The sequence below is a fragment of the Acipenser ruthenus genome, chromosome 4, assembly GCF_902713425.1.
Source record: "Acipenser ruthenus chromosome 4, fAciRut3.2 maternal haplotype, whole genome shotgun sequence".
Lineage (NCBI taxonomy): Eukaryota > Metazoa > Chordata > Actinopteri > Acipenseriformes > Acipenseridae > Acipenser > Acipenser ruthenus.
Window position 1 is genome coordinate 92,678,417 of NC_081192.1, and position 25,239 is coordinate 92,703,655.

General features: G+C 36.3%; 1 protein-coding gene across 3 annotated transcripts in view; it reads left to right on the forward strand.

The window, feature by feature from the left end:
- LOC117399447 (cadherin-12-like) overlaps window positions 1-25,239 on the forward strand; it is a 103,532-nt gene that overhangs the window by 50,395 nt on the left and 27,898 nt on the right. For all 3 annotated transcript variants that reach the window (XM_059023101.1, XM_033998604.3, XM_033998603.3), the window contains 2 exons: window positions 11,031-11,325; window positions 19,796-19,915. In XM_059023101.1, coding sequence (XP_058879084.1) covers window positions 11,031-11,325; window positions 19,796-19,915 — 415 coding nt within the window. The remainder of the gene's footprint in view (window positions 1-11,030; window positions 11,326-19,795; window positions 19,916-25,239) is intronic.

Genomic DNA, 25,239 nt, shown 5'->3' on the forward strand with positions numbered 1-25,239 from the left:
CGTTAGGAACAGAGTCAGTATGTTACGTGGTTCTGCAAGCCAGTGATTCCAATCCACTTGAATAACTGCCGGTCCCATCAGAATCCAAAGGATCTTCTCTGTGTAAACTTGCAATAAACTAACAAATAAAACAAAACACGCAGTCAATCTTCCTTAAAATAAATAAAACCCCAGACAGATACTGTTTAAGATAAATAAAAATACACAAAAACTAATTTCAGGACAGAATTGTGGTAGTGTATTTATACAAAGCTAAAACACATTCAGACCGAAAAATAACTATAGCAGCAATTTAATACATCTATTACCACTACAACAGCAAATCCATACACCTATTACAACTACAGCAGCAAATCCATACACCTATTACAACTACAGCTGGGGCAGGGCTAGAGTATAAAGTCGGGTACAGGGGTAAGTGCACAGCACACTAAAACCAAATGCAGTGGATATCTAAAATACAAATTGCAGGAGGCTTCCAATTTCAGCGTTCCTTAATGGTGCAAAACACCAAAACAAAGGTTAAAAATCAGAGAGGCACTTCACTCTGCGGGAGGGCTAGTCGACACGCCCTTCCTATTGTAGTTTCTCGCCTTCCTCTTGATTCCGCCGTTTCGCCACACCAGCGGAATCCTCCAGTCAGCTCTTCTCATAAATACTCGTTCCACTCGCTCAGCCACTGTATCCAATTCACCCGATCCACCACAACTTCTTTCTACTCTTAGTTCATGCCTCGGCTCTTAGCTGCGTCCTCTGTCGCCATCGCTCCTGCTGCCCTCCTGCACTGCCCTCGCTCTTTCTTTGTTTTTTTTCCCGTCTCGTTTCCCTCTTTCCTACTGCGTCTGGGTCCACTCAAATAGCTTGGAGGGCGGGACAAACCACTGCCTCGCCCAATCGCCGCTACACTTCCTGTAATCAGGGTTCTGCCATAACTGTCAGTCTGGGTTGGCGGAGAGAGAGTGTACATCAACAAAACAAACGATCTCGTGCAACACAAACAGTGCATACAAATAAATCCATATATAAAAAACAATACGTAAAATAAATACAAATCAAATAAAAACGTGCAATTCAAAAACTCAAATCGTGAATAACAAAAGATAAAGTGCAATTGACAATAAATAATATTATAATCAAAAAAAGGGCTTAAACACTTAAGCTTGTCACCCTGTGACATATACATATAGTGTACTTAAAGGTTATTATATACATACCCCAACTTTCCAGGATTTCAGGATCTGTGGTTGATTGTGATCCTGTCCTTATTAATGTTTGCAAGTTCTAACTGGTGATGCTGGTGAGACCATTTCAGCTCTTTAGTACTAATTTGTTCATCAACAGAGCATCTTTTAATGTGAAACGCTGAGGTGATCTTGTGGACGTCATCTTCCTTTACTTACTGCAAGGTATTTGTTTGACAATTTTTTATTATTATTATTACAACACCGCCAATATTTTGGTTCCTGATCTGTTCATATAGTGATTTAAGATCCATTGAATATGCATTTGTCTTCTTGTTTTTATCACATGTATTTAGTCTGCAAAAAGACATTGAATATGTCCTCATTCTGGTACTGTTTATTGTGCTGTGCCTTAGTAATAATAGTCAGCATTATATGTTTGACACCTGCATTTGCCCATATCACCCCTTCTTTGAAAAAGTTTTAGAAAACAGAAAATTGCCTGAATTCTTTAGATTTATCAGAAACCACTGACCAGATCTAATATGGTTCCTGCGACATTGCTTTAACAGCAATCCTTCATCCCTGACAGAGACTTAATGGTCCGTGAAGTTACAATGGGATATTTTATACATTTTTCAATGAAAGTTGCAGTTTTCTTAGTCTTCTTAAGTTAACTTTTAGATATCCCTGTGCCTATCTGACCTCATCTCATGAAGTACATATCATCTTATTTCGTACAACATCCTTTTTATTGTCCCAAAGGGGCCAGAGACTGTCACCCTTACTGCCACAAGCAATGCAGTGACATAAGGGAAGGATGCAGTGTTGCCAACTCCACAAAGCAGGAAGTTGCCGAACACCACAGTTGCTAGATGTTGCTATTTAGACATTCTAAAGTCACCAAAAATGTCGCTAGACAATTTACCAAGTATTCCAGACAGTAAATCCCAAGAAGTCGCTAGGTGTTATTTAGAGAACTTTATAAAAAGGAGAGTGGTGTTCTAGTGGCATTTTTGATGATTTTATATTATACTTCTTAGTACATACTAACAATCGTTCCATATCTGAATCTTAATAATGTCCTCATCCCAGTCCCAGTCCCATTCTCCTTCTTTGGATGTAGATGGTTCTTGATTACCGGCACATGGCTCAGGCTGCTGACTGCTGCTGAATGGCTGTGTTGCTTTAACAGTGGATCTGTGAATCACTAACCTTTGCAGACAGTTCAGCTTTGCAATAACAGCAATAGGCCTTGGTCGATTTGCCTTTCACAGGTTTTATCCAACCCTTAAATTACTTCTGAGACTGACACTTCTCTTGGAATCGCTAAGTCTATTGTGCTTTGTCTTTTGACACCCCTATTTGAGCTAGACTGCAAAAATTATTTTAAAAAATACGACAAAATGACCACTACTGCTTTTCACATGTTCCTTTCTGTAACTACCTACTATGCGCAAGTAATGCAACAAACTGCATAATCATCAGGGCATGTTAAGGTTGTGTAGATGTGATAAAGTCACCATGGCGTGCAACAGACTGTACTACTTCAGGACGGGAAAAGCATGGTGTATTGAAGTGTTTTTGATGATGTCGTGACTATACAATTTAGCAACTTTTGAAAATTGCTGGATTTAACGCTAGCCACTTTGACAATGTTTGAGACGACAGGCGAACTGACGACTAGCAAGAACACAGCGAGAGGACCACCCAGCATCCGTCATTACTACGGCCAGCCGTGACAGCCCCTTACCCACCATTGTGCGATTCCCCCCTGGGAAGTGAGAGAGAGGGAGAGGACGGACAACCAGTCTGGATAAGGGAGCGACTGGGAGTGGGAAAAGGGAAACAGGACGGGAGTCCGAGTGACGAGCCCAGAGGAGCTGTGGCTGGAGTTCAGTGTCTGTGTGTGTTTTGATCCCTCCCCCATCCGTCTGCCTACCCCGTGCTCTTTCCCTTTCTATTATTCTAAATAAATACGGGCTACTACCCCATTTTCTACAGTCACCCTGTATCTGTTTGATTCCATCAGGGCCTTACCCGAGTAACTGCTACAATATATATGGCTGATTTGACAGTGAACCAATATGATTGGTGTAAGGAAGCATATGCTATCAATAGTATCGTAAGCGCCTTATTCACAAAGTTTTAAGGACTGTTTTAAGGATTTTTTTTCCAAGTTCATTTTAATTCATTAAATGAAGTTTGAATGAAGTTTGCCTTTCACTAAACCCTTTTTTAACTGTTTTAGGTATCGTTTAAAGTTTATTCTCATTTGTTAAAAGTCTGTTTATACTAATATAATATTAATGTACACACTGTTATTCACAAAACAGTGCACACTTTGTTTGGTTAGTACATGCTCATCATTTCAAGCTTGATTTTGCTCTGGGTTAGAAATAAAATATTTTTTGATTAACCAATTTACAATTGGATGAAATTTATCATAATATCAGTCAGTATTTTTTTTTTTATAGTATTTTGTTTTAGCCAATCAGCACGTTGACAAATATATTTATTTGTCCAGAAAAGACCTCTTACATTTAGAAATAACAATATAACATTCAGACCCTTCTTTAAAAAATAAAATACTTTCTAGTACAAACTAAATAAGTGTTATAAAGGACACACTCTACATGTACATGGTAAATAGGCTTCCTGTATTAATGGGAATGTACAATACATTATTCAAAGAGTCTGCATTACTTGCTCTGAGGGAATTAGCAATGAGGGTTATGAGTTGGAAATATATAGCAGTGCATTTGAATTCTACTCATTAAACCTGGTTTAATGAACTGGGTTTGGAAATTAACTTCAACAATGTAATCACAGATATAATTATACATAAATAGTTTCTGCATTTTGGGCAAAGCAAAAATGTCTTGCCAAAATAATTCACAGCTGCAGATGTTAAGTAATTTAAAAGGATTACTGTACGTAAAATGATGCAGCAGGTTTGCCAGTCACTTACAATCTGTCATTTTTATGTAATAAAGAGCTGAAAGATTTAGTATTGTAATATATGTGGGTGATACATGCTGTGAGACTTGCCGAAAATGGGCGTTGAAATGATGTCTGCATTAAGGATAATGACACCATTTATTTGCCCTGCCAAATTATACTTTTTTCAAATATGTTATTAATGGGACTGCTGTTCAAATCACAGTCAGGACATATTTCTAAAATGTTAATGTCCCCATCAGTTTCACTTGCTGTTCCTACTGGATCCAGGATTATGATTGATCTTGTGAGCCTCCCCAAAGGGAAGATATATTCTATTTTTTTTATCTCATACTGATTAATAACCTGTATTATAAACCTGTCAGATAAATATAACGGGAATGCTGTCTTTTGATTGGTTGCTATAGAGGGCATTAATGGCCAGGAAATGCCCTCAGAATGTCCACACAACCATCACCGATAAAGTACAGTAAGGTATCAATCCACCAAAAAGAACATTGAGTATAACTGTCAACTGTCAGAACCACAACAAACCCATGAAATAATGGCTATAACAGGTCACAAAAACGAGTCCTCTATAAAAAATGACTGTCAACATCTCTATCTAGCAAACGAGAACGGTCTTCACATCGTTCCAATGTATTAACTCCTGCAATTATTGATGTGCAACAGCCGTCAATAGTTGAAAATCAGCAGCAAACCTTCTAAAAACCGCAAACCTGCAAAAGCACATTAAAAAACCGAAGCCCAATGCCTAGCTCCACCCTCAGAAATCCCAGCCATGAACATACCCGCTATGTTTTAAAACTGCACTTTCACAGGAAACCAGCAATTCAACTTGAAATAAATAAACTTAAAAAAACAAAACAATAAAATAAAAGACAATGAACTTTACAAAATAAATAACTAAAATATTTAAATTACTAATTGAATTCCTTTCTTTTAAGAATACATTAATTTGTTTAATAATAATCTTAGTTATAGAATCAGTTTGTTATATCTACCTATTTAAAACTAACTTTTCTTTTCGAAAAAGCAGACGAAACACGTTCTTGTTTGTTGAGAAAAAATAGTTCACTTCGCTGTTCACAGGCGGAATTATACCGTCAAAGAACCACTGCAGCAGCACGAGACGAGCATCGCAGGACATAAATAAATAAAAGGTTATAAATCTTAATGTTATTGCTGTTAAAACCATAAAGACGCTTTGTACTAGATTTACACATCGGGCCTTCAACTCTCCCAGTCGGAGCATTAATGTCCAGGAAATGCCCTGCTTGTCGGTCATTATTGCTTAAATATAATCGCTGGTGGGAAATTACAATTTATTTGACAGCTGTAGTATAAGTTTTAACTACTGAAAGTTATTTTGACAAATTTATCCACATTTCATGAAAAAAGTAATGTCCAGTATGTGTTTATTTTGATACCAAGCATGGAGCAGCAGTGTGGAGTAGTGGTTAGGGCTCTGGACTCTTGACCGGAGGGTTGTGGGTTCAACTTCAATCCCAGCTGGAGGACACTGCTGCTGTACCCTTGAGCAAGGTACTTTACCTAGATTGCTCCAGTAAAAACCCAACTGTATAAATGGGTATTTGTATGTAAAAATAATGTGATATCTTGTAACAATTGGAAGTCACCCTGGATAAGGGCGTCTGCTAAGAAATAAATAATAATAAAATAATAATGTCCTATTTCGACTCGGGAAACTGGAGTAATACTTCTTCAGTGCAGATGGTACATTTTTGGGATGCAGTTTTTAAACAGAAAAATTCTGTACAGTCTGCATTCAGTACATGTATTTCGGATGTATTATTATTATTATTATTATTATTACTACACATGGTGAACGCTAACAGTCGTATACACTTGGTGTACTAGACTCTTATTATACACAGTGGTGTATAATAAGATTAGGTGGTGACGCAAGACCCATATATAAGGTTGATGATAAAACTGCTATGGTTACCATATGGCTCCAGATTAACCGGACGCATTGAGACAGACCGGGATTTCAAAATTCCCCCTAAATTGAAAGTAATTCACGTTTAAATGAGCTCCACCTTTGCTGAGATTAATCCTGCTGTGGTGGAATTGCTTGGGCACAGCAAACAATTCACACTGATCAGCTGCTTCTGATCAGATCTTAATGAACGAATAGCTAATTTATCGATAGAGCAACGAGACGATGATGCGATTGTATTTGCAGAATAATATGGGCGATTGAATTTTAACAAACAGAAAAAAATAGCGACTGGCTACAATTCATTCTTAGTATAATACAATTATTTGACGTGCATGCGGGTATTTAAGCACCATTCTTAATTGTAGCTAAGGATGGTTCATTTACACCTTCATTTATTTCAATTTAGGGGCAAGTTTGAAATCCTGTTCTGTCTCACAGTGTCCGGTTAATCTGGAGTCACATGGTAACCCTAAAAACTGCTAATCTCAATTTTAAAAACAAACTCTGTAACACCAGTACATGAATACAACAAAACACAGTTGAAACCAAAACTGAATAATGCAAGTACTCCTAAAAAATAATAATAATAATAATAATAATAATAATAATAATAATAATAATAATAATCTATTTAAACATACATATGTGTTCAAGACAATTGAAGCAGGATGTTCAGGGTCTAGTACTGTCTATTAGTTGGATAGGCTGTATGCCAAAAATATTTAAAAATAGAAAACAATCATTATAAATCATCTTTACTGGCTGGATTTACCTTTGTAATTGGATGATTGATTTCTTGCAAGGACAAATATGACAATGCTGAACAAGGGGATTCACTGTTTATAAGAAGTTAGAATCAGAAGAACATTTTTATTTTTGCCTTAAATAACTGTTTTGCCTTAAATAAACTGTTTTGTTCCTGGGCATAATATGATGTACGTGTGAAATATGTCTATTTCACACGTACATTTTACAATGCCTGTTCTGACAGGATATGTCAGATATAAAGTTACAGGCACAAAGGTAATCACACACACTTTAAATTACATGTAAACATTTGTCCAGTGTCACATGAAAAATTGTCTATCCTAAAGCATAATAAACATGATTTCAATAGAATTTTTTTTTCAAAAAGAAAAACAATATGTTCTGTTCTGCCATCCTCAGTAAATCTAAATGCATGTTGTTCTTGAAAAACATTAGTTACATGCCATAAAAGCTATTTATTTATTTATTTATTTATTTATTTATTTATGCATTTATTTTAACTTAATAAATAATGTTATTATTATTATTATTATTATTATTATTATTATTATTATTATTATACTAATAATACTGTCACGAGGTGACAATATAAAGGTTGTGCTTTGCTGTCAAACACGTTAAGGAGATTCACTTGAATTATTTATTATTTATTTTTGTGCACTGAAGACTTGTTCTGTTTGTTATTATTTTCTTTGGAATCACGTCTGTGTTATGATTATTTGAGCACTGTTGTCATTATTTATATGTGGTATGGGTTTTTCACATGTTTTGTTTGTATTGGTTGCAGCAAGCATTTTAACCCCCCTGTGACTATGTACACCTGTAAGCTATTGACTTAATTAACAGGTGCTTGACTGGCTCTGGGTTTAAAAGGCAGGAAGCCGATACAGAGACAGAGGGAGAAAACACTAGGAGAAGACTGAAGAGGGGAAAAACACTAGGAGAAGACAGAAGAGGGGAAAAACACTAGGTGAAGAAAACTGGAGAACAGAGAAAGGAAACAGTCCGAACAAGAAGGAGAAACACTAAGGAACACAGAGAGAAAGGAAAGGAAGTCCATTTAAAACTTAAAACAAATTTAAAACGAAAAGTAAAGAACGACACAGAGAGCAACAATGAGAAAAGGAACTGGGACAGAGAGAAGAACGGGGACACAAACCAGCGACACACAGAGAACAAAGGAGAGAGATTAAATAGACAGGACAGAGGACGGATGGAGGGAGAAACATAAACTAAACCAACAGAGGAGATATTACAGCCAAGCCAACTGCAACAAGGATTCACCTACTTGAGAAGAAGCGGCATTGCAGTGGCTGGACAGATCAGCTTATTTTTAATGTGTGACTAGTGTCCTGTGATAGCGTAGTTAAACACTGTTTCCTTTTGTCTGGTATAAAACACAATACTGAATATTTTTATAAAAGTAGTGCCTTTTTTCATCTGAATATTATCTATCTGTTTATATATATATATATATATATATATATATATATATATATATATATATATATACTGTATATTTAGTTTGATCTTAATTAGCCTTAAACAGGATTGTTGGAGTTTTGCACTTTTATTCTCTGTGTCTCTATTTTTCTATGATTATGTCTTTTCTCCTGTTTTTCGACTAATTTATTAGTGATTACATCCCTGATTTTAAACTTCAATCATAGCTATTCAGCAGAGCACATTTTAAGTGTGGTTTATAATCAGTATTTTAGAAGAATAGGTAAGGTTTTAGTTTAGTGTTTTTATTAATATATTAAAGTAAGAAACTTTTTAGGATTGTTTTAAAGTTAAATCTATTGGGATTAACTACAGGTTTACCTACCTCGTCTGTGTTTATTTAAGTTGACCATTGCTGTCACCCACAAGCATCAGTGCAGAGTGGGACAGGACTCCAAGCACTATCCCCCATCCTGTCCCATCAGAACTTTACTGGACAAGCACTGTTGTGGGACAAAAATTCTGGACTTCTGTGGGAACGAAAGGGGATTGGATCTGAAGCTTCTTACAAGTGCAGTATTCAGAGCTGAGTGGTACAGGTTTTGGCTGGGTGGGCGGCACTCGTGGGGGAGGGTGTTAATTGGCTTTACAATTTCAATGAGTTTGGCTAATGTGAAATTGTAGTAAATTACGGGAAACGAGTGATTGCACGTGTCGCTGCCTGTACATCCAAGATGGTGGCACTAGAGGCCAATGTGCATTTTTTTAATTATTGTGTACCCTGAAAATGTCCAATTGCATTGTATAAATACCTGACATTAAATAAATAAAACTGTTAAATAGTCATCTGTGGTTTATTGCTCTCAATCCTGGCTGGTGGTGGATCTCTGTTGGTGTGGCTCCCTTAAATGAAATACGAGCAAACTTGTGTAAGCTTTAAAGTGAGGATCGCCTATAGAGAACGTATAGGTGCTATTTTGTTTCTGTATTTAGTTATCTGTACTGGTAACTACCGTGCTGGTGTAGTTGGTACTACATTGTATGGTCCGATCGTATCGGCCAGGTGACAATACTACTAATATGACTACTAATAACAAACATTTATATAAAAGTGTATTCATAACTATATGCGCAAACTGTATTGTTGTGTGGTTCATTATTGAGGGTGGGCCATTACTATTAAAATGTACAGATAATAATCCTGATTTTTCAGACGGTATTTTATGTAATGTTAATTAGTGGGATAAATATCCCAGCAGGATTATTGAAGAACACCATTTTTAGAGCTAACTTTCTTTAGATAACTAAAATATACCTCATAATATTATTTTATGTAGCAGCTATTTTTCAATGTATTTTTATTATTTAGTAAAATGTGCATGTATATATTTAAATATAAATAAATGGGGAATGGGGAATGGGGAATGGGGAATGGGGAATGGGGAATGGGGGGGGGGGGGGGGGTCTATATATGTACTGCAATTCGGGTTCTTTTTTTCTACTGCTATTTTCTATGGCGATTTGGAAGTGGTTTTCATGGAATAATGACATCACCTGCCCTATTTTCCCATTGTTGAGGACAGATTCGTGGTTACACTCTGTTGCACCAACTACACTGGTCTGTACTGCACTGAGAGCTTCAATGAGGGCACAAAGGTGCTGTCAAGTTATTGAGCTTTTAAGTCACCAAGCTGTGATGACTGAAACAGAATATAATATGCATAAGTCATTCTAAACAAGAAGAAAAATACATTAGTTAAGATAACTGTTACATACCTCTTAAAGTACGGTTTTGTAAATTTCAAAGAGGAATGTAAACAATGACTTTATTGCATATTATATATATATATTTTTAAATGCATGCATGCATACATGTCACACAATTATGTGCACCCTACAATAAAAAGCTTTCTGTCAGTTTTTACAATAGTCTGTTTCCAACTTTATCAGAGCTAATATAAATAAAATAGTGGGCACTAGAATAGGTTCAGAAACTATACCATGGTTGAATAATGATCTAGGACAAGTGTAAAAATAATATGAAAAGAAAATCATGATTCAGTTCAAATGTATGACAAGTTACAAGATGTATCAAGGTAGCCTGCCTATTTCTCAGGGAGAGGCCCTTAGTGTAGACACCCCCCACAACAAGGTCTCTCAAAGGAGAAACATTATTAAAGCAGGATGCAGCTGCAGTAAAACGAATACTGTAGCATGTTTCTTTTGTGTTTTCCATGAACTTTATATAATGTAATTCTGAATGCTGATTAAAATAACAAGTTTACCTGTAGTTATTTTTCTTTATACTATAACAATCTCCAACTTGCTTTTCCAGTATCTTGCTTGAAGATTCCTAAGAGTGAGCCCATTGATTCTGTTTTCTTATTATAGATTTTCATTGAAATGTTGCTTCTTATTTAAAGGGGAGAAACTGACAATCAAAGAAATAGGAATAATGTAATGTATAGTAACATATGTTCACAGGTGCCTATTGTAGAAATGATGTTTAATCTCAGTGGAGTCTAAATAAATGTTGTCAATTGTTGACAGGTTTAACCCCATCCCTGCCAAACATACATCCCCACACACACGATTTACATTTGCAGGGGTTTCGCCCTGCCACAGTTACATGCATGCATAATTTTCTGTTAAAAAAATATGTTTGGACAAACCTGTTTTAAATGTCTGTTGTATTTTTTCACTTTCTTTAGCTGCATACAGATCTGGACAAGGGTGACACTATAGTGAAGTACACTCTCTCGGGAGATGGGGCTGGCTCTATTTTTACAATCGACAAGACTACTGGGGACATTCATGCCTTAAGGAGACTTGACAGAGAAGAAAAGCCTTACTACACTTTACGTGCTCAGGCTGTAGATACAGAGACTGGCAGGCCTCTAGAGCCTGAATCAGAGTTTGTCATCAAGGTACAGGATATAAATGACAATGAGCCCAAGTTTTTGGATGGTCCTTACACAGCTAGTGTACCAGAAATGTCTCCAGTAGGTAAGTGGATGTTTGGTTTACAGCTTTCCATGTAATCGTATTACAGTACACTACAGTACATGTATTGTCAACATGATCTAACCATGAATTGACCAAAATCATGAATTATAAAATTGCATTTTGCAGTGTGTGTGTGTGTGTGTGTATATATATATATATATATATATATATATATATATATATATGACACACACACACACAAATGTCTACAATGTGTACATGTGCACAAAAACATACTTATGGTTCATAAAGACAACAATACCCCCTGCAACATGCACATCCTGCTATATTGGGACATGTTCTATCATTAAGTGGCATTGCCATTGCTTAGTTTATCTTAGTCCTTTATATGTAACCCGCCCGGACACATTTTGCAATTACTCAATTAGAGATACAGCCTGAAAACCTATTCCAGACGGTTGCCAATGCTGAGGCACTAGGGAGGCTGCACTTTGGTTTGATCCCTGGAGCCAGCATTACACTTCAGCCATCAACACCGGGCCAATAGGAAATCCACATTACCTGGCAGAGGAAAGGCACTGAAAGCTGATACATTACAGCAAAGCTAAATCTTGGTTGGTCTGCTACTATCTCATTTTATCTTGGCAAAAGCCGAGTAATACTAGAATGAAGTAAATAACAGCTACTCTCATGTAATAAAAATCAGTACAACAAAAACATATTCATTGACATATTGCTTTGTAAAGAGGGCAGCATTAAAAAGGTCTTTTCTGTTCAATTATATATATATATATATATATATATATATATATTTATATATATATATATATATATATATATATCAATTGAATAGGCCCGATTGAGTACCAGCAACTATATTTTTTTTCAGAATGAGACACAATTAAACAGTGAACATTGAATATTTAGACAAGCATGTCAGAATTTGATCTAAAATGTGCATGTTCAGCAGAACACAATTGCATGCTTTGGTTATCCTCAGAGCAATTTTGCTGCTTACACTGACAGTTGCACCACATATTGAATACAGGAAATTAGAATTTCCACAAGGGCATTCTTTGCATCTCTATATTGAAGCTATTTTTACCACTGTTTCTGTCCGCAAAGCATGCCTTCACTGCATGCTATCACAGTTCACTTACATATATTTCAAGTGGTATCAATCACCCCTTGTGAAAGCCTACACTGTCTATTAAGCGTCTTTACATTATGTTTTAATGATCCCTATAAACCTGTATGGTGGGTGTAATACATCTGAGGTAAACCCTAAACATAACAGCTTTCATCGTGTGTGTGCGCACAATCAGGATTAACTGGATGAGTACAGAGCTTAATAAATGCATAACAGAGATCCCAACAGGTACATACACAGCTTCTTCTTCAGTAACCTACGCTCCTTTTGATGCGATACAAGGACTATTTAGATTTATAAACAAAACATTTAAAATAGTTTGACAATGTACGCTTTGAGAAACTCAAATTGCATGCATATGAAAAATACTACAGTATAATTAATGCATAGATCTATAATATGTATCTACAGAATACATGTGTGTATCTATTAAGTTAAGTAATTTATCTAATTTAGTTTTTTTTAACTAACGCTCGCTATTCTCTTACAAAAAGCCTTTATGTGACTTCAGTTGATTTTTTAGATTTTCATTCCTTATGACTTCCGCAAAGTCACATCTATTGTAATGATTACAATTTACTATTTGCTACAGCCACTAAATTATTAAGTTGTTTGTTATACAACAACAATTTTAAAACCTGTTTGACATATTTAATAAATGGATTACCAGATGTACAGTTAAATAGTAACAATAATCACAGGACAATAAAGGAGAAAGAAATATAATGAGTAATATGTAATGAGTATTATTCCCCACAAACTTTGCTTTTGTGACCAGGACAGTGGATAAGGGCGTCTGCTAAGAAATAAATAATAAATATTTTGAAATTGACCTATTTCCAATGAGAAAACTGGCAAATTTGTGTCTTTTCATTCACATAAAGTCAGAAAAAAACAACATATGAATCCAAATTAACATGTATTTATACTAAAGTAATACAAAAATGACTACAAAAGATTTAGAAGTGAGTAGTTTTTCGAGATTTACGATTATACTGTAAATCACTTTCACGAATCAGCCCCCAAATGTAGTCTCCCATCATGTTCTCGTTATACTGTCCTTGGTAGCGGCGTTCAAAGTCCAGTATATCCTGGTGGAAGCGCTCGCCTTGCTCCTCCGAGTACGCTCCCATGTTCTCCTTGAATTTATCAAGATAAGCATCAAGGATATGGACTTTGAGGGACATCCTACAGCCCATTGTGCCGTAGTTCTTCACCAGAGTCTCAACCAGCTCCACCTAGTTTTCGGCCTTGTGATTGCCCAGGAAGCCCCGAACCACTGCGACAAAGCTGTTCCAAGCCGCTTTCTCCTTACTAGTGAGCTTCTTGGGGAATTCATTGCACTCCAGGATCTTCTTTATCTGTGGTCCGACGAAGACACCGGCTTTGACCTTTGCCTCAGACAGCTTAGGGAAGAAGTCTTGAAGGTACTTGAAGGCTGCCGACTCCTTATCTAGAGCTCTGACAAATTGTTTCATAAGGCCCAATTTGATGTGCAGTGGTGGCATCAGCACCTTCCGGGGGTCCACCAGTGGTTCCCACTTGACGTCGTTCCTCCCCACAGAGAACTTGGTCTGCTTGGAAGGGTCCACCATGCAGAAGTAGCAGTTGCTTGAGTGGTCAGTGGGTTCCCGCCAAATTCTTGGGATAGCGAACTTCATGGCTCTCTTTTCCCCTCTGTACCATCCTACAAAAATACATTTATTTCACCCATGACTAATGTGTAAGAGATTCTCGCAACATTTTTCATATATGATATATTTTTTCAATAACATTGAAAATTGTAAAACATTTTAAAATTAAAAACATTTACAATTTTAAAAATTTTAACAAATTTTATAACATAAAATTCCGAGCAACAATTGTCCATCTTACCTTCCAGAGTTTTTTTGCAGTGCTCGCAGGTGAAATGAGGTGCCCAGGGTTTGTCTTGATCCCCGACAGGCATGCTGAAATATGCCTTGTAGGCCTCACACATCTTAGCAGATGCTTCCACGGAGTACTTTTTCGCTCTTGTCTTGATAAATTGGCCGCAGACATAGCAAAATGCGTCTGTCGGATGCTTGCAGCCTCTTGATGCCATCTCAGAAAAATACAGATATGTATCCACTTAGGCAGCTGGAACTAAACTGAACTGGTGGGCTTAAGGCCCCTGTATTTATACTACTATTTATATTACTGGAAAGTTCTAGAAAGTTCTAGAAGTTACTCCAAGTTTACTCAGCACTGAATCTATCTGGAATGTTCTGGAAAATAGGTAAATTTCAAAATATCACTGTCCTGGTCACAAAAGCAAAGTTTGTGGGGAATAATAGCCATTTTCTGTACCTTTGAGGCATAAGCAATTAGGAAATAACACTTACTACCCAGGAACCAAAGAAAAAAAAAAAAATTGTTACACTGTGTTATTATTATTATTATTATTATTATTATTATTATTATTATTATTATTATTATTATGTTTTAAACACATTTTCAAATGGAACAATACAAATATAAAACTAACACTAGCCTCCAAATTATTTGGATTTGGGCAATATTTAAATTTTGCAAGCTGTTTTCTTGTGGATGGAAAGATAATACAATGCAGCATTACAAATTAGTTTACAAAGAAACATGGGAATACAGTACCTAAACATAATGAGGTAGATGGCATGTTGCCATTGGATTCATGGGGCACAGCAATGAGGCCCCATAGACATATACTTTTCAGAATCAATAATACTCTTCCAATGTAAAATTTGAATAGGACACTTCAAGAAAATTAAATGTTAACCGAAAGTCAGCTGGCATGTATAAAAGAAAAGCCCAAGGCTGGAGGTTTAATTGCAAACTTTCCCCAAAGACGGCTGGATTGGCCAAGCGAAATATCGAAAGCTATTTTTAGCCTTTCCTTCACATATTGTCTAAAATCTTCTATCCGTTTAGGTACTGTAGCCAAACCATAGACATGTAATAGAGCATGTCAGGTTTTTCTATAGAATATTCTTATTTTGAGTATTATTCAGCGAGCTATGTTTCAAAATGTCATCCTACATTTTCACAATGTCTTACTGATTTGCTATTATTTACTGAATAATTGTATTCTTTATAGTAAATAGAGAGAAAGATATAGACAGACAGCAGTGCCAAAATGGTAGTCAGGCCCCTTGAAATACAGTATAGATCAATGTTCGAGTCATTCACTGGAAGCTGGAGTCTGAGTGGTGCTGTGGTTTAAAAAGTAAAGCCTTTATAATGTTTTCCCTTGTATCCAACATGCTAGGATTCTACACTTTTTTATTGGAAGAATCTTTATGTCAGCAAGGCTATGGTTTTGGGACATAAAACATGTTAATCCAGCTTTTTGGTAATCATTGCAAATTTGGGAATGGCTTTCTGGAGTTTAACTGAATTGGCCACTGTAACAGGCGAGATCTGGACTGACTGTCTGGCACATCCGTATTACTGCAGGTAGAGGGCAGCAGTCTCGTGGGATCCGCCTGTCGGCCATGGCGATGACACGGAGCGGTGGGGAAGAGTGTGTGTGTGCTTTCCCTCTCTCTGAGTGGCTGAGGGGCGGGCCTTGGGAGACTGCTCGGCCCATAAGAACTGACTTGGTTATGTGCTCGGGTGGCCGTGTTGGGGGAAGTACAGTGTCGCTGGCAGAAGAGGCCGGCATGAAATAAGGAGCAGGCGAGCCCGACTGAGGGGACAGCCTTCTGTAAAAATAATTTAAAAAATAAAAGAAATAATTACCTACCCGAGGGGACGATAAGCAGCACTTTTGTTTCTAGTTTTATTACTGTGTTTTATTTTCCCTTTTTCTTTCGCCTTCTGTTTTCATTATTACTTTTGAGCACTTGAAGGTGCATGGAGTTGGATACCTGTGTTGGTAACCCCGTGGTCCTGGTTTACTGTCGGCAGTATCCAGACCACGGACAACAGCGCCCTCTGCGGGATATAGTAAATAAAACAATTAATAAGAAAAATAAATAAATCTGGGCACCTGTGCGGTGTTTCCAAATAAAATCTTCTGTCTCCCGTGTCAGTGAATACCCTCACCCTTCCACAGCCACTAATGGGTAATTTATCATATATATGCAGTCAAAATTGTTAAGCAAATAATGCACTGATAGTCCAAAGCGCTCTCTTATGGAACCTCTGAATTTCCCCATGGACTGAACCTGGAAGACAATGCATTCTTTTAGGATTGTGACTTCACCTCTGAACTGTCTATGTCACAGTGTTATTAGAACATGTATCTGTAAGTCACTGTGCAACTTTAAAACATTCAAACGTTTTCAGTCGATCAATTGATTTATGAGTATCCTATTAGATCCTGATTCTCCGTGGATATAGAGCTGTTTGTTGTTTTTGAATTCTATGTACTCCCTCTCTGTCTGGGTTTTTGTTTTGAAAAACACAGCAAGATTAGCCAGATGAGACTTGCTGCACTTGAGATTGTAGTAAAAACATAAACAACTTTGTCCTTTTGTGTTTATATAACCCCTCACTCATTGAATATTTTGTGTTTATATAACCCCTCACTCATTGAATATTTTGTGTGTATATAACCTCTCACTCACTGAATATTTTGTGTTTATATAACCCCTCTCATTGAATATTTTGTGTTTATATAACCCCTCACTCATTGAATATTTTTTTTTACTATACTCACTTAGTACTATTGTGTCTCCTCTCTTTCTGTGTGGGTAAACATGCACCCCTCTGCTTATCAGTATTTTAAGTTTTCTGGCTTTTTATTTTGCCTTAGTAAATGGCGTGTACACTTTTCAGTGGAAGAAAACAGCTTACCCCATAAGGGAGATCAGATTTCAGCATCAGCAAGATTTTTCCTCATAATACATAATACCAGAGATTTACTTTTTTCATGCTTGTGACAGAACAAGTTAATATGCTCTGAGCTTGCCATTCCCTAATCAGAATGGTGATGAAGCACTGCGGTGAGTCATAAATATCATGGTTCCTCATCTGTGATGTTTATCGGCGAGGGGGGGGGGGGGGTGTTATAAAAATATTATATATATTAGACTTGTTCTAGTGAAAGAGGACACCTTCAGTTATACCAGGCACGCCTGGTTGTATTCGAGGTTTGATCTACTTTTTTTTATTGCACTGCTATTTGTACAGTACCATAAACAGATAGACATATTATTGTATTATAATTGTGCACATATTCACATACTAGAGTAATACAGTATAACAAATAAAATCACACCTTTTCCACCATTGAACAACGAATTGCATTTTCAGCACATGCCTTGGATGCTTTCAGAAAATGACAATAATTTTTGACGGAACTTAACATCACTTAATACAATAGAAATTCATTAAATAAGATTCATAGTTTTATGACAGCCTTTTTAACAGATCACATATTGTTGTGTTGACCTGATTTTAAATTTTAAAAAATGCTAAAAATGCTAATAATCTCAAGTTCAACATTTCTTTTTAGAATGCCAACGAAAGTTTAGTTTTTTGGGAAAATAAAATATCAAATGAAACAAAAATGTATACATGTAATTCCACAATCAGCAACAATGATCATTAACAACTGCTATGAATGACTAACTTAAAGTTTTAGAAGATATAAGTACACACTACAGACATATGAAGGTATGACAGAATAAACACATTTGACTGCCTAATTATAATTACTGTAGCTCACCAGTACAGTTTAGAAGGAACCTTACTCACTGTTGGTATTTATTCCAACCAGGACTGTAAACTATTTTAAGATGACCTACCACATGACATAACATATGTTGTTGGAAAGCGAGTGCACCATTTAAGAAACAAATCTCATAAAGGATCTGGGAATGAAGAAAAGATAACTACACTATCTTGAGAAAAGTGTGTTAGTCATATTATGGAATTGGGAAGAATTTGCATAATCAATGTGTCAGTGTGTTATTTACTTTCCTGTAGGATGTGTTACCTCATAACAGCTGCAAGCATATTATATGCTTCCTATAGAGAATAATAGACAGACTGCTGTGAATTATGAGGTTTGAATTGCATCAAGGGTATCAGGTGATATCATAAAATTAATTTCAGCTCCATTCTCTATTTTTGTACTATAAGGATTCCACTTTTTATAGTATAAAAAAGTGGGCTAAGTGAACATGGAGCTCCCCAATGCCTATTTCATGTAAGTGTCTAGTCTGTCTCCTGCCTGTTGTAAGTATGTTTTCACAAGGTTTATATTGAAGGCAGTTTTCTTTATTGTGTTTGCCTAATGTGGGAATTTCAAAACGGGTCGACCTTTTCAGTGCTTGGATCAGCAGTTTAAAAGACATAGCACTGAGAATTAAAAAAAGAAATATGTTGGTAGTCATGAATTGGCAATGTGACTTTATGATGTAACATTGCCTATTTATGCATTTTTTGTATGGCTGGAGCTATATTATATGGAGAATGTCAAGGCCCAACTAAAAACATTGGATTTTTTTTTTTTGGAGCTAGCCAGGACCTTGTGCCTTGATGTCATAGTTTATGACTAACACATAAAATAAATCCAATATTTCACATTTTGACAGATTTACAATGCCACAAGCAAGAGGGTGAGAAGAGAGTTAAACAACCAGTATCACCTCTACTGTCTATAAATTATAACTGTCTGGTAGATGTGTTCGATCTTGGGTTGCCTTTCAGAACTATTTCAGAATTTGTAACAGCTTTGGTGTGAATAATGTTTTTACATTAATAACATCTTCATTCTTTTCTGGTCAGGTAAAGTGGCACCGAGGTACACCCAATGCTAGGCTGTGGCTGTGGGTGCACCTCTCAATTCTCACTGGCCCACATGGAAAGGGTGTAGATGTACTCAGATCATAGTAATAGCCCTGTGTTTTCTCAAAATATGCAATTGTATGAAGCTGAAATTCACTTGAAAGTAATCCAAATTAAACAAAACCTGTAGCCAGCATATTACTTTTGCTTTTGTTGTAGAATAGAATGGATAACATTTATTACATTTAGAAGCCAATGATGTTTATTTTGGTGCTGTCTTCAGTGTGTGTGTGTGTGTGTGTATATATATATATATGGGCAGCAGTGTGGAGTAGTGGTTAGGGCTCTGGACTCTTGACCGGAGGGTTGTGGGTTCAATCCCCAGTGGGGGACACTGCTGTTGTACCCTTGAGCAAGGTACTTTACCTAGATTGCTCCAGTAAAAACCCAACTGTATAAATGGGTAATTGTATGTAAAAATAATGTGATATCTGTATAATGTGAAATAATGTATAATGTGATATCTTGTAACAATTGTAAGTCGCCCTGGATAAGGGCGTCTGCTAAGAAATAAATAATAATAATAATAATATATATCTTTTTTTTCTCTCTCTCTCTCAAAAGGAACCTATGTGATGCAGATAAGTGCTACAGATGCTGATGATCCAACCTATGGCAACAGTGCCAGAGTTGTATACAGTATTTTACAAGGACAACCTTACTTCTCAGTTGACCCTAAAACAGGTAATCACATACAATCTTCTTTTTCTGATGCATTATAGTAAAATACAACGTTCCACAGTTTGATTAACTTATGGATATTTTTTGTTATTTTTTCCACATTCTGGGTATGAAGGTCACAGTGACCCCTGTCAGCTGATTGCCCGAGTCATTGCAAGCTACTTTACTTTCTACACTTTACCTTTTTAGACTGTGTTCTAGGTGTCATATGTTATCTTGTCAATGTGTTAATTGAGAGTTTATTAGTTCAGTAAACATATCAGTGCAGAAAACTGAAAACAGAAATATGATAACACCTCGTAACGCACGTGGAATTTGTAAACTGTGTTAAGTTATAGCTTTAAAAAAAAAAACACATCATAAAACTGGCTTTAGTTACATAACAACAGAACTAGCTAGAAACCAAATTTTGAGCAGTTTATATGAAGGGGTAATAAATTGAAATCCCAAATGATTTAAAATATATTAAAAGTACTGTAATTACACATTTAAAAAGCTGTTTAAGGTCAGACCTAAAAAAATGTATATATTGTTCCTCGGTCTTACGGAGCCTGTGGCAGGACGGTTGGGTAGTGACGTCCCCAAACCAGGGAGCTGACGGAGACGCTCCGACAGATACTATGGGTGAAAGCACTGCTGCACCTATTTATTGCAAAAAAAAAACTAAAAAAGATATACAAAACACTCAGTTCAGTTACTTGCAATGAATTTTGTTCTGGGGGCAGATCTGCCTCGCAGTCAGAATAACACATTTCCAATCTGATTGGTTTACTATGGAAAGGAGGCGGGGTTTTGTTTCAATTACATTTCTCCAATTGATTGGTTTACATTTGGAGGTGGGGGTATTTTTGACTTTTTTGACTGTTGAAAGAAGCCACTGATTTGGAGGGAGTTGTTCATTTATATTATATGAACTTCCAAACGTTTTGATTTAGAAAGCTTTGTAAGAGGTGTTCCTTTTGCTTAAACTTTTAAAGTTTGACTTGATATTTTAACTAAATGTGCTTGCATACTTTACAGTATAAATTAAGTAGTCTTATTTTTAAGCTTTATTTTTTAACATCTCTGTTTTCAGAGCTTTTTCTTTATTTAATAAAGCATTTGTTTAAGCTTCCCTCATATTAATTAAGCAGCATTTTCCAACATGCAGTCCCAGTTGTATTAATAAGGAAGGTATCGTTTTAATGTTTTACTTAATTTAGGCTGGTAATAGAGCCTGTCAGGTTTTTCTATAGAATATTCTTATTTTGAGTATTATTCAGCGAGCTATGTTTCAAAATGTCATCCTACATTTTCACAATGTCATACTGTTTTGCTATTAGAACATAAGAACATAAGAAAGTTTACAAACGAGAGGAGGCCATTCAGCCCATCTTGCTCGTTTGGTTGTTAGTAGCTTATTGATCCCAGAATCTCATCAAGCAGCTTCTTGAAGGATCCCAGGGTGTCAGCTTCAACAACATTACTGGGGAATTTATTATTTAAATAATATGTTTATTATTTACTGCGTGACCAAAAATATATGCAAGTGTTTGCAAGAATGAAGTTCACAGAAGCGGTCATTCATAGTCATTCGTTTTAACAATAATATTATATAGGCCGTATATAATTATGTACAGGTGTGGATAATTAATATTTATGTTTACAGATGTGTTACTGTCATGGTTGTCCTCTGCCTTGGGAGAATATGTGTTATTCTCAGTATGAGAATCTGCCTTAGGGGAAGATGCTTGAGTCAGTGTGAGAATCTGCCGTTGGGGAAGATGCTTCATTATCAGTGTGAGAATCTGCCCTGGGGGAAGATGCTTCATTATCAGTGTGAGAATCTGCCCTGGGGAAAGATGCTTCATTGTCAGTGTGAGAATCTGCCCTGGGGGAAGATGCTTCATTGTCAGTGTGAGAATCTGCCCTGGGGAAAGATGCTTCATTGTCAATGTGAGAATCTGCACTGGGGAAGATGCTTCATTGTCAGTGTGAGAATCTGCCGTTGGGGAAGATGTGTGTGTGTGTGTGTGTGTGTGTGTCAGTGTGAGAATCTGCCTTGGGGGAAGATGCTTCGTTGTCAGTGTGAGAATCTGCCTTGGGGGAAGATGCTTCGTTGTCAGTGTGAGAATCTGCCTTGGGGGAAGATGCTTCATTATCAGTGTGAGAATCTGCCTTGGGGGAAGATGCTTCGTTGTCAGTGTGAGAATCTGCCTTGGGGGAAGATGCTTCGTTGTCAGTGTAAGAATCTGCCTTGGGGGAAGATGCTTCATTGTCAGTGTGAGAATCTGCCTTGGGGGAAGATGCTTCGTTGTCAGTGTGAGAATCTGCCTTGGGGGAAGATGCTTCATAAACCTTAAATAAATGCTTTATTAAAAGTATGTGATGTAAATCGGTCATTTTCTCTTCAGGTTTTTTTTTTTTTTTTTTTAAGGAACACCTCTTACAAAGCTTTCTAAATTGAAAAGTTTGTAAGTTAATATAATATAAATGAACAACTCCCTCCAAATCAGTGGCTTCTTTCAACAGTCAGAAGTAAAAAATAACCCTGCCTCCAAATGTAAACCAATTGGAGGAATGTCACTGAAACAAAACCCTGCCTCCTTTCCATAGTAAACCAATCAGATTTGAGATGTATTATTCTGCTTATGGGGCAGACCTGCCTCCAGAACATAATTCATCACAAATAACTGAACTGAGCATGCAAAACACTGCTCACAGAGCAAAATAAAAAGTTCAAACAAAAGCAAATCTTGAACACGAAAGAATTACCACCACCAAAAACACGTACCACATTCCAGCATGTGTCCTTTTTTTTCCTACCCGTATTCCTGAAGAGACACGCCCCAATGAAGCTGGGGGAGTAACGAGGATGAGAGTGACAATGAGAGTGATGGTATACAAACTGAGAGGCCGCGGCTGCTGTTATTGGGCACAGAGTTTTGAAGCAGGGAGGGAGAGGTGGCGAGAGAGCAGACAGAGCATTAACAAGAAAGGGACAATATATAATTACTGTATACGAATACTAGTTCATTTTTTAACTCGGGACCTAATAAGTTGGATTGTTGTGACATTTTATTACTCATTTTATTTTATAACAGTACACTAAATATATCTAATATAGTATATTATCATAGTTTTTGATATTATACAATATTCTCTCAAGACAATTTTTTAGGACACACATTGCTTAAATACCAATCGGTTTCATTCATTAAATAAACCCACAATACATTTAAATACACCCATAAATTCACCCGTTCTAAAACCAAAACAATACATTTTTAGCAGGGCTTTGTCCTGCCCCATATTTACGTCCACAGAGCTTATTTTCAAGAAGCGATGAACATGTCAAAAAAAAAATGTAAACCTTTTGCAAATCTATTTTTGTGCAAGCATTTTAACTGAGAACACAACATTAAATCAGTGCAATACACATATAAATCAAATATCTGGCGTTCATATATGTACCAACAAATTACAAACCAAAACTGGAATAATAACATACAGTAGAAAGATATTTTCGTACATGGTCCACAAGTCTTCAAAATGTGGTTTTAGATTTATTGCTACACAAGTATTATATTTTGAAAAAACAAAACAGTATAACAAGTGAAATACAAAGTGCCTTTTTTAATATAAAAAATAAAGTCACTGTCAAACTTGAAGGTATTCCCAGAGTAGGCCTACATGCAGCACAGAATCATGACAAAATACTTATGCTATATAGAAAAATATCGCAGCAAAACATAAAACCTTGTTTAACTATACCAGTACATATATACTTAAAGTATTGTTATTTGATACACATGGATGTTTAAAGTATGCTTTTTGCAATGTAGTTGTTTGAAACCCTGTGGCAACCACCAATAACACTGCTGCTACACAGAGGGGAAATGGTTGTTAGCTTACTACTGGCAGTGATGAACTGGGTGACTGAAAATAAAATGTAGGGTAAGTGAGATTGTGAAGGCACTGTCGTGGCAATAATTGGGGTCAACACAGATGAAAAGTTTTTGAAATGCACTAATTTTCCACTTTCATAATTTGAAATAAAAGTAAACATTTTGTTTGGGCGTGGCAATTCTGACGAAGCATTTATTTTTTTAGGTCTGGCCTGATTTACATTCCACTTATATAGTATATAGCTCCATACATATACTGATGTTTATGTGCACACATACAGTAACAATATGAATTTATCTACACTGTAGAAACAATAATTATTTAATAGTTGTCTACACAAGAATGCTGTTCCTATGGATTTAGAGCATGGTTCTAATTATAAAACAGCTGTTACAAAAGGTGAATAACAGTATGTCCCATATTGGTTGTTAATAGAGGTATTTATAAAGTTTTTTTGTGCTATAATAACAAAAGCCTGGTCAGATGCCAGTTGAATTCCACTGGGAAAAATAAATTAGCAATATGTTTTCATTGGATATGCAACTATGCAAATAACACAGCACACCCTTTGATATATTTGTGATGGTTTTTGAGCATGCTGGGTTCCCATGTAAAGCCCTTTAGCCCTGCTATTTATTGAACTTTAGTTTGAAATCGCAACTTCAATCATGAATCGCATGACAAAGATTGACGACTGTAATAGTGCTAATAGTGACCATTACTGCTCGGCAGAGTATGCTTGCAGCACCAGATGGTCCATTATTTTAATTGGCCACTTTAACCAATAGAAAGTCTGCTGAAGGGTCAAACATTGTATATCATCAATGCTTAAAAAAATGTCATGCCAATAAAATGGCTTAAAACATAGAGACAATTTCTCCATGCAAGATGAACCGTGACCCATTTGGAAATGCCGACTATTAACTGCATCAATATAACGATGAACTCTTCTTGGTGTCTGAAGCAAAGGACTGGTACTCTTGGTATGTTCAATAAATTCAAACTAGTGCACAACATCCCCTAAAGATCTGTGGCAAAAACAGTAGAATAGTTTAATTTCATCCCATACATTGTTTGCACCTTAAGGCTGGTACTATCCTTGCACTATTGCACTGCTATTATGTCATTGCAGATACAATTTTTTTTTAATCTCAACTTGCTACTTCTTATCTAATATTGTATTCTAGTAGTATTTGCACTTACTGTAAACTGCACTGTATTTAAATATTGTTTTGCACTGTAACCTTATATTGCCCTGTTTATATCAGAACCCAAGTACAGTGGATTCATTAAGATATTGTGCTGACCTGTCATTTATTGTACTGGTCAGAAAAGGTTGTACACGGTTTGAACCTCAGTGCAGTGGGGAAAGTTATTAGGTCTGATGATCCCAGTTTCAAACGTCAATAGACCCTTTTCTGAACAGTTTTCTGAGCAAG